This window comes from Vipera berus (genome assembly GCF_964194415.1).
Source record: "Vipera berus genome assembly, chromosome: 2".
NCBI lineage: Eukaryota > Metazoa > Chordata > Lepidosauria > Squamata > Viperidae > Vipera > Vipera berus.
In genome coordinates this window covers 272,339,889-272,354,966 of record NC_138203.1, presented here as the reverse complement: position 1 = coordinate 272,354,966, position 15,078 = coordinate 272,339,889, and the positions used below count along the sequence as shown (strand labels likewise).

The following is a 15,078-nucleotide window of genomic DNA, read 5'->3' as shown; positions in this document are numbered from 1 at the left end:
TGCCCTGTCAATATTGGTGGGGATGGTCTTAGAGCAGAGGTCCCCAACTTTTGGGCACCAGGGACCGGTTACATGGAGAGAGGTTTTTCTGCAGACCGGAGGGGGCGTGGTTTTGTATGCTGCCTGCATCTCGCGGATGGAGTTTTGTTTGTGCAACCCGGTTGCTGGCATGCTGCGGCCCGGTACCGGTCCATGGACCTGGGGTTGGGGACCCCTGTTTTAGAGGTTCTTTGGTTAGGCCAGGGGTAGGCAACCTTGGCTCTTTTATGACTTGTGGACTTCAACTCTCAGAACTCCTGAGCCAGCACACCTGGCTCAGGAATTCTGGGAATTGAAGTCCACGAGTCATAAAGGAGCCAAGGTTGCCTACCCCTGGGTTAGGCTGTTTAATGTTGGCTTCTTTGGCAGTTTCTTGATTGAGGTATTATTGACTTCATTGTTGGTTTGATGTTAACCTTGGAGTTAATCTACGCTGATGTGGCTGTTGATTGCTGGTGGGGAAGTGCTTGGGTCTTTTTGTTCCCTTTTTTGGCTGGTTGATTGTCTCGTTTGCAAAGTCTATAGAGATGTTGTTAATGTCTATGTGTTTACTGATGGCTGATTTGTCAGGGTGCCAAACATCCCAATCAAAGAACCACCAAGACCATCCCCACCAGCACTGACAGGGCAAGCCACCAGCATATACACTGATAGCAAAGGGCACTCCTTACTGTCTATGGAGATTTATTTATTTATTTATTCATTTTATTGGATTTGTATACCGCCCTATTCCCATAGGACTCAGGGCGGTTTACAGGGCAGTTAAAACCATGAATACAAAAAAATAAAAACAATTAAAACAAATTAAATTCAAGCCCCAAGAGTAAATCTAAAACCCAGTTAAATTAACAACCCCACAGTCTGGACCAAACAGATCGAAGAGCCAAGTTTTCAGGTCCCGGCGAAATGAGCGAAGGTCGGGGGCAGTCCTAAGTTCTGTGGGTAGTTGGTTCCATAGGGCAGGTGCACCCACAGAGAACGCCCTTCCCCTGGGAATAACCCGCCGGCATTCATTAACCGGCGGTACCCTGAGAAGGCCTTCCCTGAGGGGGCGCACAGGACGATGGGAAGAGGATGCCGGCAGCAGGTGTTCCCTCAGATAATCCGGACCCAAGCCATTTAGGGCTTTATAGGTCATTACCAGCACCTTGAATCTCACCCGGAGGGCAACCGGAAGCCAATGCAGCTCACGGAGAAGAGGTGTTACATGGGAGTATCGGGAGGTAAAGGTAAAGGTAAAGGTTCGCTAGTCGTTTCCGACTCTAGGGGCCGGTGCTCATCTCCGTTTCAAAGCCGAAGAGCCAGCGCTTGTCCGAGGACATCTCCGTGGTCATGTGGCCGGCATGACTAGACGCCAAAGGCGCACGGAACGCTGTTACCTTCCCACCGGAGTGGTCCCTATTTTTCTACTTGCATTTTTACGTGCTTTCGAACTGCTAGGTTGGCAGAAGCTGGGACGAGTAACAGGCGCTCACTCTGTTACGCGGCACTCGGGATTCGACCCACCAAACTGCCGACCTTCCGATCGACAAGCTCAGCGTCCTAACCCACTGAGCCACCGCGTCCCTATCGGGAAGCTCCCATCAAAACTCGCGCGGCAGAATTCTGCACCAGTTGAAGCCTTCGGGTGGTCCTCAAGGGCAGCCCCATGTAGAGAGCGTTGCAGTAGTCTAACCGCAGTCATCCAGGTCTCAGTTATCCCAAAAGTGCTTTTTTCAAAAGGCAACTGGACTTTCTTGTTTTTCTTTGAAGACATTTCGCTTGTCACCCAAGAAGCTTTCTTTTTTGTTTTAGCTCTGACTGCATGGTGGGGAATGGAAGGATTTATGGCCAGCTGTCTGCAAGGAGTATAAATCCTTCCATTCCCCGCCATCCATTCAGAGCTGAAGAAGCTTCTTGGATGAGAAACGAAATGTCTTCAAAGAAAAACAAGAAAGTCCAGTTGTCTTTTGAAAAAAGCACCTTTGGGACGCACTACTCACTATCACAAAGGATGTTACCTAGTTTGGGTATTGGAACATATGCAAGAAAACAAGCAAGCTCGGAGAGCACCAAGGACCCTTCAGCTTAGATCAGGGGTCCCCAACCTCCAGTCCGTGGACCAGTACCGGGCCGCGGCATGCCACCAACTGAGCCGCACATACAAGCGAAGCCCCATCCGCGGGATGCAGGCAGCACACAAAATCACGCACCCTCCAGTACATGGGAAACCCTCTCTCCACGGAACCGGTCCCTGGTGCCCAAAAGGTTGGGGAACCTCTGGCATGCCTTAGATCGTATTGCTGTAATTGCCAGGTTGCCTTTTTTCACCAGATGCTGCTCCCCCTCCTAAGTTCTCCCAGAGTTTGTGGAAAGAGATTTCACTTTGAAGCAACTGATTGATTTATTACTCTGGTTTCTAGGCCACTCAATTCCAAAAAAGACTACCATGTGCGAGTTGGGTGGCTACGTAAATGTGGGTGGCTTTACAAAGTTAAAGCCCATCCTTGGTCAAGCTCATTGACACGGCTTGGCTTTTTCCTCTTAAATTCAAAAGATAACATTTTGGAGGTCGCAACCCTGTCCTTTTTTAAAAACTTCATTTTCCTACGAACATTTGGGAAGAACTGACCATATAAAAAGATTGAATGGGAGATGGACCTAATGTGTGAACCACCAAAGAGCTTGGCAGAGAGCCCTCATAACCCTCCTGACTGACATCGGTACGTTGTCATTGAATTAAAAAGCTGAAAGCCCCGAGCTGACCAAATCTCAAAAGATTTCAGACAGCTTTAAAGGGAAGTGCTTTCTGAAAACACTAGTCCTCACCTCTGGAGGACCTTAAAAACCTCTTGAACGATATCACAAATCGGCAGGCTTACATGGATTAATTCTCTTTCTGAACCGATAAAAGCATAATGAACCCCTTTTACCGAACCAACGGGAAAACCACCTCCTCGTCACTTCCACCCGAAAAGGGCCAGGAAGATCTCCTAATTGAGGCCCCAAGAAAACATTTACTGATTTGTTTGACAACCATGGAGAGAGAAAAAAAATCGTAAAACTGGGTGTAATTCATTTAACAACTGCCTGGCTTAGCAATGGAAATTCTGGTCTAGTTGTAAGTTGAAAACCACCTGTAGTAAGAAAGATGGTCATCTCCTTCCTTCTGGGGACTTCCTAGAAGTCATTGGTTGTTAGAAGATGCTGGATGAACTTGACCTCTGATCTTCTCTTCTCTGATCTTTTTCTGTCTTGACTTTGATCTCTCTTTCAGGGAAGAACTGCCAGTTGATGGATTTCTGCCCTGCCAACCCTTGTGCCAACGGTGGGACGTGTGTCATCACCTACCCTGTCATTGTCTGCCAGTGCTGGCCAGGCTTTGAAGGACACACCTGCCAACGTGACATCAATGAATGCTTTGCGTCTCCCAGCCCCTGCCTCAACGGTGGCAGCTGCATCAACAGCATCGGCTCCTTCCGCTGTTTGTGCCCATCCAACTTCTCTGGTCCTCTCTGCCAGTACCGAAGGGGCCCTTGCTCCTCGGAGATCTGTCTCCATGGGGGCACCTGCCATCACATTGATGGAGGATACCACGGCTGCATCTGCCTGCCAGGGAATTATGATTCATTATTCTTACTGTTGTTAATGAGTGTTTGTTGGCTAAAAACCATTGCAGCTCTATCTCGAGTCCCGAGAGTATTCAAAAAAATAGTTTAAGATGCCCAAGGAAGGTGATGTCAATTAAGGCTTTTTCTCAAAGGTCAAGCGAGAGGATAAATGGGATTGTGAAGGGAGAGCAAGTCATTGTTTGGGATCTACACAGGAGAAAACTCTTCTCTATGTGCCCAGCAATTGGGGCACTGGTTGGGGAAAGTCCTGGGTGTCACCCCCCCCACACACACTAGTTTACTTCCCACAGTATTTGGTAACAGGGTTGTTCACAAACATTGGTGCATCCAAACTATTAATTCAGGTTGTAGATGGCAAGTTGGTGAGAGTAAATTCTTCTTCTTCTTCTTCTTCTTCTTCTTCTTCTTCTTCTTCTTCTTCTTCTTCTTCTTCTTCTTCTTCTTCTTCTTCTTCTTCTTCTTCTTCTTCTTCTCCTTCTCCTTCTCCTTCTCCCCTTCTCCTCCTCTTCCTCCTCCTCCTCCTCCTCTTCCTCCTCCTCCTCCTCCTCTTCCTCCTCCTCCTCCTCTATGTAAGTGAAATCATGCTTCTTCCCCCCCCACAGTTTTCTCCCCAACTTTACCCAAGAAATGGAGTTGGGACTGATTTCTCAGCATTTTGAGGTCAACAGCCATGCAGATGATCCCAAGTCTTTTTCAGATTGTTGTGTGATGATTTGAGGAAGTGGAAACAGTGTGATGCAGAAGTATCCTAAGAAGTGAGAGGCTGGAAGAGTTGTGTCCTCTCAAGTTGTTCCTCTAGATAGAAGCCTCCCTTGTCATTGCTGATGACACTGTCTTGTTTGCTCCACAATGACTCTAAGTTTATTGCTTCCTGTTCTACCAATAGGCTACACTGGTCAGTATTGTGAGGTGAATCCAGATGACTGTGCAGGGCATCAGTGTCTCAATGGCGGCACCTGCCAGGATGGTATTGGGTCATACACCTGCCATTGCATCCAAGGCTGGACAGGTGAGACTCAAGCAAGAAACAAAGAAGCAAATCTGCAAAGTTTCTTTGTCTGTGCCAAATATATATTGAATTCTGGATTTATAGAAGAAGCATTTAAAAATACCTAAGCAAGACATTCGCCTTATTGCAGAAGAATCTTCCTGAGGCCATATTAATCTTTCTTTTTCTTGATCAAAGTTGCACTGTTTATTAACATAATGCCATAACCATTTAAAACGGCCCAAAAATAGAATGTCACAACTGCACAATCAATTAATTTGGTCAGACAAGTCCATGTAATGTATGGATCTTTGTCAGAGGTTATTGGCTAGAAATAGCAAGGACTGGACTTGGAATGTGGCTGATGTGAAGGAGAAGCACCTGTTCTTCTAAGCATGTGGCTCTCTGCCCTTCCAAAGCGAATGGCGGGAAGGAGACTTGGCCATAGCAGGAAAGGAGAAATAGGTTTTATCATTCAAAACTGATCCGTGTGACCAGAATTGCCTGGCCTGTCTCGATAGATCACGAATGACCTTTCCCATCTTGTAAACCAGGGGGTCTTCAAACTTAACAACTTTAAAACTTGTGGACTTCAACTCCCAGAATTCCCCATGGCTGGCTGAGGAATTCTGGGAGTTGAAGTCCACAAGTCTTAAAGTCACCACGTTTGGAGTCCTTTGTGTAAAATAAAGTATGTGTAGTCCTCAACTTATCTCCACTTGCTAGGGGCCATTTAAAGTTCTGAGGGACCTACCTGGGGGGTGGATACTGGATTTGAAGTTCTAATGGTTGCCTCCTCACCCATAGTTACGTAACTGCAGTTTGGGCATTTATGGCCATTTGCAGTGTCCTATGGTCACCTAACCACATTTTATGATGGCTTTGCCAAAAAGAAGCACTACTTAAGAGTTTTGGCAAAACTGCACCCAGGGCAAACCATTGGTTCAGTTAACTAATGACCACCACTTTCATTTTAAGGTCATTTTCTAACTGTCACGAATTATGAGTTATGACCGTGATAGGCAGGCTCCGTTATGGTGGTAACTGGAGAACTACCTGTACAACAGCCCTGGTGGCGCAGTGGTTAGAATGCAGAGCTGCAGGCTACTTCTGCTGACTGCTGACTGCCAGCACTTTGGCAGTTTGATTCCCACCAGCTCAAGGTTGACTTAGCCTTCTTCGTCCTTCCAAGGCCAGTAAAATGAGGACTCAGATTCTTAGGGGCAATATGCTGAACCTGTAAACTGCTTAGAGAGGGCTGTAAAGCACTGTAAAGTGGTATATAAGTCTAGGTGCTGTTGCTATTGCTGTAAACGTTCTCTGACATCTCAAATAACTGCTGATAGCTTGGCTGGAGCTTGGGGATATGGTCACAAAGGCTGTTAATTCTGGAGGTTCCCCGATAGATGGAGACAAGGCGGCTTTGCTTATCCTCCATATCTCCTTCTCCAGGGCTTCTTTGCCACTTACCTGATGCCTGCCTCAACAATCCGTGCCATCCTGATGCCCACTGCGACACGGATCTCCAGACTGGTCATGCCATCTGCACATGCCAGCTGGGTTATGCTGGAGCTCTGTGCTACGAAGACATTGACGAGTGCCGGATGGGTAAGATGGGCTGAGGGAATAAGGGTCAAGATAAGATTTAAGATTAAGATTAAGATGCCGGGTTTGAGTCTGGTCGGGCAGGATGAGATGAGATGAGATAATCTTTACTGTCACTTTGTTGTGTATTCAATAGCACACTTTAAAATGAAATTCTGATGCCTATTCATGAAAGAAAAGAAAAAACACCCCACCAAGCAAGGCCACCATCCCAAAGATAACAATAATAATATAATAGCAGCAGCAGCAGCAGCACAGTCCAATATGTATCACAACCCAGAAGTTACGTTGTTCTTGGGGAGGGGAAAAAAATACCCAATTCCCACAACTGAGCAATACAGGTAGTCCTCGTTTAGCCACCATCATTAGCATGAGCAACTTGGTTGTTAAGTAAAGCAGTTGCTCAGTGAAACCGTGATTGTGCTTACGATCTTACTTCAGCTTTCCTTTGCTTTACGGACCTGCAAAGGTCTTTGAAGTCAAGGATTGGTTGCCAAGTTGCCTTTTGCATTATTGTGAATGGGCACTAAACGAGGTCGTCACTACCTGTTTCTGAATCGGATCAATTGTCACCTGCAAATTTCTGAATTGCTCCTCAGGCTGCCTCAGCCAAAAAAAGCCAAGGCAGAGGTGCTGAGACAAATTTTGCAATGCACCACTGCCCTCTTGTGGTGCAATGTGGTTCAAATGCTAACCTCTTCCGGGGAAATGTTTGGCAAACTTTTTCCTTGAAATAAAGTTGGCAGAATTGGAGTGATGGGTGTTTTTCCTCTGGATTCTTCCTCTCTCCTGCTCCAGGGAGCAACCCGTGTGAACACAGAGGAAGCTGCTACAATACGCCCGGCTCGTTCACCTGCTCCTGCCTCAGGGGCTACACAGGCTCCAGGTGCGAATCTAACCTGAATGAGTGCCTCAGCCAGCCTTGTCAAAACGGGGCTTCCTGCTTGGACCTGCTGGACCGTTTCCAATGCCTCTGCCCATCCGGTAAGGCTTGGGTTAGGCAAACTACAGATAAATTTCATGGATATTTTTTTTATTTGAACAGATAATAAATAAATTGGAGTCAAGCAGCACCTTTATTTAAAGGCATTAAGCTTTTCTTAAAATATTTAATTTCATTTAACACAGATAGTCCTCATTTAACAACCGGTTGCTTAGCAAACCATTCACAGTTACAGCGGACCTCAAAAAAGGTACTTATGAGCTGGATGCAAAGTTCTGATTTCTGTCCCCCACCCCTGCAGTCACATGATCATATTTTGGGCGTTTGGCAACCTGCCCACAATTATGGCTGTTTGTGCTGTCCCACAGTCGCGTGACCCTGATTTATGACTTTTTTGCTGGAACCTAGGGTTTATTTCTGGTTTCTTGCAAAGAACGCCCATTGGGAACAATGGGTTCACTTAATGACTGCCGTGTTCATTTAATGACCACCCTGTTTGCTTAACAACAGACGCTGTAAAATCGGGTCAGTCATGTGATGATCTACTTAGCGACCCCTCATGACATATGGCTGTAATTCCAGGCTCAGTTATAGTTGCAAGTCCTCAACTTAAAACAGTTCATTTAGTGACTGTTCAAAGTTACAACATCACTGAAAAAATGTGACTTTTGACCTTTTTCACGCTTACGACCTTAGTAGCCTCCCCATGATCATGTGATCAAAATTCAAATGCTTGGCAGCTGGTTCATATGTCATGGTTCCGACAGATGAAACTTTTCAAAGAACTTTGAGGCACTGTTTACCTTAAAGAATCTTTATTTGAGTAGCATAGCATCAGCACTAACATAATTACCATATAGGAGCCGTGACCAGGGGGGCTTTTGCCCAGGTTCGCCTGGTACGCCAGTTGCGACCCTATCTGGACCGAGATGCCCTACGCACAGTCACTCATGCGCTCGTGACCTCCCGTTTAGACTACTGCAACGCTCTCTACATGGGGCTGCCCTTGAGGACCACTCGGAAGCTTCAGCTGGTGCAGAATGCGGCCGCCCAAGTTGTGATGGGGGTTTCCCGATACTCCCATGTAACACCTCTACTCCGCGAGCTGCATTGGCTTCCGGTTGCCCTCCGGGTGAGATTCAAGGTGCTGGTGATGACCTATAAAGCCCTAAATGGCTTGGGTCCGGGATATCTGAGGGAACACCTGCTGCCGGCATCAAGTTCCCTTCGTCCAGTGCGCTCCCACAGGGAGGGTCTTCTCAGGGTGCCACCGGTAAGAGATTGCCGGCGGGTAACACCCAGGGATAGGGCCTTCTCAGTGGGGGCGCCTGCCCTTTGGAACCAGCTGCCAGTGGAGCTGAGGACTGCCCCCGACCTCCGTTCATTCCGCCGGGGCCTGAAGACCTGGCTCTTCGAGCTCTCTGGCCCAGGTTGAGGATTAATCTTATTTTAACTGGGGTTTTATTTATGCAGGGACAAATATATATTTTTTTAAATTTGTTTTTAACTTTTGTATCTTGGTTTTTTAATTACCCTGTAAACCACCCTGAGTCCTTCGGGAAAGGGCGGTATATAAATGTAATAAAATAAAAAAAATAAATAAATAATTGAAGCCAAAAACTGGATTCTCAATCACAGCACAATTCCCTCCTCCAGTTAACAGTCATAAATCAGATCCCCCAGTTAGTTTGAAGCACAAGCTTCCCCTCCATCTCTCCAGCCCACCAATTCTTTATCATCTCTTATTTCAACAACCTTGGTTCTCATGCTAGGTTCAGTGTTATTATGTCTAGCTGGACTCTCATGCAGATTTCCCCCCACCCTCCCAGCACCATCTAACTCTAAAAGCAAAAAGAAGAAAATGGCTGCATCTCCATCTGTTGTCAGTGCAAAAACATCCAATGTTAGCAGCCTTGACATCATACTTATGACCGTTGTTGTGTCCCACAGGCGTGGGATCCCCTTTTGCGACCTTTTGGCAAGCAAAGTCAATGGGGGAGGCCAGGTTCACTTCACAACCAGATTACTAACTGGCCAACTGCAGTGATTCACTTCACAACTGTGGCAAGAAGGGTCGCAAAAATGGGGCAAAAGTCACTGAACAAATTTCTCACTTAATAACAGAAATTTGGGGCTCAGTTGTGGTCCTAACTGTACTCAGTAAGCTTTTATTATGAAGCCTAAGCTGCAACACATGGAGGTTTAGGACCTGGTTAGTTAGAAAAGGTGCTCCTGGTTTTTTGCTAGACAATATGGCTCTCCTGTTATAGATTTAACTGATAGGCAGGCATGCTGCACAACAATTTGATGGATGCTCATTTGGTCCTCCTTCTTCTTGGTCCCTTAAGACAGAGGCCCCCAACCTTTTTGGGCACCAGGGACCAGTTCCGTGGAGAGAGGTTTTTCTGTGGACTGGAGGAGGTGTGGTTTTGTGTGCTGCCTGCATCCTGCAGATGGGGCTTCGCTTGTTTGTGCGGCCAGGTTGCTGGCATGCCATGGCCTGGTACTGGTCCACGGACCAGGGGTTGGGGACCCCTGCCTCAAGATCTTTGCTTTACACAGGGTTCAGCGGGCTGTTCTGCGAAGTTGAAGAGTGTCCCCAAGGCCATTGCCTCAACGGGGGAACCTGTGTACTCCAGAACTATGGCTTTGCCTGCCTGTGTCCTCCAGGTGAGTGAGAACGATGAAGAGAGAGCCCAGCAACATGGTTCATAGAGGATCGATTCCTCCATCTTCCCTATGGAGCATCCTGTTTAGGCCACCATCTTCCAGCTTTGTACCCAACCACACATAGACCCAACCTGCATTCCCAGGGCCATCTAGAACCCTCCTAGCCCTGTGGTGGCAAACATATGGCACGCGTGCCATACGTGGCACGCAGAGCCCTCTCTGTGGGCACGCGCACCGTCACCCCAGTCCTAGGCCTTCAGCTGGGTTTTATAAAACTTTTTTGCTTTAGGCCTCCGCCGCCGTGTGCAAAAAAAAAAGTTTCAATCAATCAATTTCAACTTCTCGTGGGGAAAAAAAGATCTCGCAAAGTTGGAATTGATTGATTGAACTTCTTAGTCCCACCCAGCCTGCCATTACCACCGCAGCCACGCCCACCCAATGGGCCACGCCCACCCAATGGGCCATGTCCACCCAATGGGCCACATCCACCCGGCACCCGACGATACATAAGTGGGCTTTGGGTTGCAGTTTGAGCACTCGGTCTCTAAAAGGTTCGCCATCACTGCTCTAGCCTCTGCTTCAGGGCTCTGTACTAATAAAGGAGAACAGTTGTAGCCAGTGGTGGGATTCAAATAGGTGAACAACTGGTTCTCTCTGTGGATGACGCTTCCAGAAGTCCGTTCTGGGCCTGGGCAACAAAAAATTAGTTACCGGTTCTGCCGAACTGGTGTGAACTGGCTAAATCCCACCCCTGGCTGTAGCTCAGAATTGAAGTGAGGGATCCTTGGCTGCTCTCTGAGCTTGATGGTTTTCTTGCAGATGTTTCATTGCCCAAAGTAGGTATCATCAGTGCTAGTGGTATGAGCCATGGTGATGCAGTGGTTAGAATGCAGTATTGCAGGCTAACTCTGCCCATGGACAGGAGTTTGATCCTGACCGGCTCAAGATTGACTCAGCTTTCCATCCTTCCAAGGTCGGTAAAATGAGGACCCAGATTGTTGGGGGAAAATATGCTGACTCTGTAAAACTGCTTAGAGAGGTCTGTAAAGGACTATGCATATAAATCTAAGCACTATTGCTAAGTGCCAGTGGCTAGTGGCATGTGGCTTTGTGTGGCTAAAAGTCACAGAGTTCCTTCCATTTTAAGGCAGGAAACAGGGAGAGAGTTGTACCCTGGAAGCCCTTTGAACGCCTCCCTGTTAGAGTGACTAAGTCTTCTTCTAATAGAACAAATCAAGACTAAGGTTGGCTGGGGTTAAGCTTTTATTTAGCAGATTTATATAGCCACTCGAAGGGATGCGGTGGCTCAGTAGGTTAGGACGCTGAGCTTGTCGATCAGAAGGTCGGCAGTGTGGCGGGTCGAATCCCAAGTGCCGCGTAACAGAGTGAGCGCCTGTTACTCGTCCCAGCTTCTGCCAACCTAGCAGTTCGAAAGCATGTAAAAATGCAAGTAGAAAAATAGGGACCACTACGGTGGGAAGGTAACAGTGTTCCGTGCGCCTTTGGCGTCTAGTCATGCCGGCCACATGACCACGGAGACGTCCTCGGACAAGCGCTGGCTCTTCGGCTTTGAAACGGAGATCAGCACCGGCCCCTAGAGTCGGAAACGACTAGCACGCATGTGCGGGGGAACCTTTACCTTTACCTTTATATAGCCACTCATCTTATAGCCAACTCCATTGTACTGATCCCCAAAGTAATGTATATATATTGAGAACTATGCAGTCAAAGAAAAGAGCAGGCAGTTCTTGACTTACAACCGTTCATTTAGTGACCATTCAACCCTACAACCGTATTGAAAAAGTGATTTATGACTGTTTTTCACACTTATGACTGTGGCAGCATCCCCATGGCCACGTGATCAAAATTGGGGCAGTCTGAGCTGGTGCAGGACAAGCTCTGGAATAGACAAGAGTGAGGTAAAAGGCAGAAGAAGATTGATGGTGTCAAGACTTTGTCCCCAGGTTTTGAAGGATTTCGGTGCGAGAGAGATGCTGATTTCTGTCACGGTGACCCTTGCCAGCATGGCACCTGTGTGAATGTCCCCGGCTCCTTCACCTGCGTTTGTGCTCCGGGATTCACAGGATCCCTCTGTGAGGAACTCACTGACCCTTGTTGGGAGTTTCAGTGCCTGAATGGAGGCAGTTGCCGCAGGACAGAATCCGGGTAAGGATGGATCCGTCAGTTCTTCAAAGTGGACCAGACCGCGAAACCAAAGTCGTGCATGTAAATATAAATCTACTTTGAGTAAAGTAAAATAAATATACTTTTATTATAATCCCCAAAGTGCTTTTTTCACGAGGCAACTGGACATTCTTGTTTTTCTTTGAAGATGTTTTGCTTCTCATCCAAGAAGCTTCTTCAGCTCAGACAAGAAGCTTCTTGGATGAGAAGCGAAACACAAAAATAAGGAAGTCCAGTTGCCTCGTGAAAAAAGCACCTTTGGGACAACCATGACTGCGGTGACCGAGAATCTCCATGGACACTTTTATTGTAAGGTTATAGTAAAAGGACTGCAAGTCTCAGTACAGTTCTTCCGTCCTTCCTTCCAACCTTGTGAGAACTAGAACATACCAAAATTTGTAGATCACCTTCTTCAAATTAAGAGAGTTAATTTATACAAGAATCCAACAGCATGAATATATATCTATATATTTGAAATCAGTAAAAATAAAAACGATGAACTCTGGGATATAAGAAAAACTTCTTCTTTATTGCTGAGCTTTCGTCAATAAGCTGTTGACATCATCAGAGCAAGGGCTGAATGATAAGGGAGTCAGTCAGTACATACACTTCTATGGTAACAATAACGGTCAAATTGTGGAATGTGGGTGTGTTCTATTCGTGACAAGCTCGCTCGTGTATAATCACAGTGGTTACGGCTTTGTTGGAATAGGCCGGTCTCTGGTTGATTTTTAAAAGTCGCGCCTAGCAGCTGCTTGGCACATATCAGTTGTTAGGCGTGTAAGTCTCGTCGTGCTGTGTGCAGCCATGCACTGGCTGACAGGTTCTTCGTTTGAAGTAGAGTCAAGGAGGTCGTCTCGTTCCCTCGCGTGCGGTCGTTGCAGGCTTGATTCTGCTGTGGAAGGGAGCAGATGTCCTCGTGGAGTGTGTAAGTGATTTGCTCTCCTTTGTGTTTCTTCGTGTAGCAACCATCAGCCCTTGCTCTAATGATGTCAACAGCTTGTTGACGAAAGCTCAGCAATAAAGAATTTTTTCTTATATCCTGGAGTTTATCATTTTTATTTTTACTGATTTCAAATGTCTACACCTGGGATTCCAGTTTTTAAATTTATTAAATATATATCTATATCTATATCTATATCCAGTGCTTTTTTGTAAAACAAAAAGGTGCCAGAACTCACACATGTCATACAACCCACCTTGCCTACCCTACAAGGTTCCATCCAAAAAAGGTGCCGGAACTCCGTTCTGGGTGTTCTATGACAAAAAAGCCCTGTCTATATCTATATCTATATCTATATCTATATCTATATCTATATCTATATCTATATCTATATCTATATCTATATCTATATCTATATCTATATCTATATCTATATCTATATCTATATCTATATCTATATCTATATCTATATCTATATCGGTAGGTAGATCCACACACACTTACATATATACACATGTGTGTGTGTATATGTACATTTGTATGTATGTATATTTGTATGTATGTATTATATATGTATATGTATGTACAGTGCTTTTTTTGTAAAAGAAAAAGGTGCCGGAACTCACACATGTCATACAACCCGCCTTGCAAGGTTCCATCCAAAAAAAGGTGCCGGAACTCCATTCTGAGCGTTCTATGAGAAAAAAAGCCCTGTGTATGTAGCTGTACATATATATGCATATTTGTTTTCGTAGATTTTCACAGGTACAGGTATGTAGGTCTTCAGGCTGGTGTCTTCGGCTTCGTGCTTGTGCTCCGATCACGCTTTGCTCACACAAGCACGAAGCTGAAGTCACCAGCCTGAAGATGATGAGTGGGACCTCGTCGAAACGTCGCCAAGACACTCTCAATCTTACATGGGAAAAGACCTGAATATGCCAAGACCTACATATATACATATACGTATACATACATACATACATATGTATGTACAAACACACACAAACACGTACACACACATGTCAGTCATCGGTAATGACCGACAAAGGTTAAGGAGGGTAAAGAGTTTTACCTGGTTGCCTGCAAATTATGGTCCAAAAAGCCAAGTTGGCAGCCGGGATAGTGAGATCAAAGCTCCATCTATTTGTTTATCAGTATGGATAGTCCTCAACTTATGACCATAATTGAACCCAGGATTTCTGTTGCTAAGTGAGATATTTGTTAAGTGAGTTTTGCCCCATTTTGCGACCTTTCTTGCCACATTTGTTAACCGAATCGTTGCAGTTGTTAAGTTAGCAACACAGTTGTAAAATGAATCTGGCTTCCTCATTGCCTTTGATTGTCAGAAGGTCGCAAAAGAGAATCACAGGACCCCGGGACACTCTGACCGTCATAAATACGAACCAGTTGCCAAAGTGTCTGAATTCTGATCAGTTGACCATGGGGGTGCTTGCAACAGTCGTAAGTGTGAAAAATGGTCATAAGTCAAATTTTTTTTTCAGTGCCTTTGTAACTTTGGAGGTCACTGAATGAGCCGCTCTGAATCCCAAGCGGTCCAGTCAAGTCCTTTAAAAAGCCACGCAAAATAAATGTAACTTATTGTTCACAATTTCCTTCATTAGCATGGCAGCCTCTTTATGCAAATAGCACTACTTAATCATTTGTGTCAATTAACATCATTTGCATCATGGCATAATTACACACTTATGTCTAATTTGCATAATTTGCATCATGTTATGAGGTAAGTCAGGGAAGTTGCAATGAGGAGTACGCTGGCATTTAACGAAGGCCTGCAGATGATATAAGCCAGGGGTGTCAAACTCAATTTCATTGAGGGCCGCATCAGCATTACAGTTGCCCTCAGGGGGCCGGGTGGGTATGGCCTGGGTGGGTGTGGCCTACTGGGTGGGCGTGGCTAGAGTGCGTATGGCCAGCTCTACATCGTTCGCATCAAGGGTGCCTATGGGGGCCTGGGCAGGAGTGGGACAGATCTGAGGGTCTCTGGCAGGAGGAGAGTCTCTGGGCTAGGGCCAAGGCAGTGGGGGCCGGTCCCTCACTGTTTCCAGGATGGCTTCGTGGGCCGCATGAAACCACT

General features: G+C 46.2%; 1 protein-coding gene across 1 annotated transcript in view; it reads left to right on the top strand.

Moving 5' to 3' along the window:
* The window catches only part of NOTCH4 (notch receptor 4), a 58,170-nt gene that overhangs the window by 10,068 nt on the left and 33,024 nt on the right, over window positions 1–15,078 (top strand). The window contains exons 4-9 of the mRNA XM_081316253.1: window positions 3,296–3,676; window positions 4,537–4,659; window positions 6,091–6,246; window positions 7,042–7,227; window positions 9,749–9,856; window positions 11,821–12,022. Coding sequence (XP_081172379.1) covers window positions 3,296–3,676; window positions 4,537–4,659; window positions 6,091–6,246; window positions 7,042–7,227; window positions 9,749–9,856; window positions 11,821–12,022 — 1,156 coding nt within the window. The remainder of the gene's footprint in view (window positions 1–3,295; window positions 3,677–4,536; window positions 4,660–6,090; window positions 6,247–7,041; window positions 7,228–9,748; window positions 9,857–11,820; window positions 12,023–15,078) is intronic.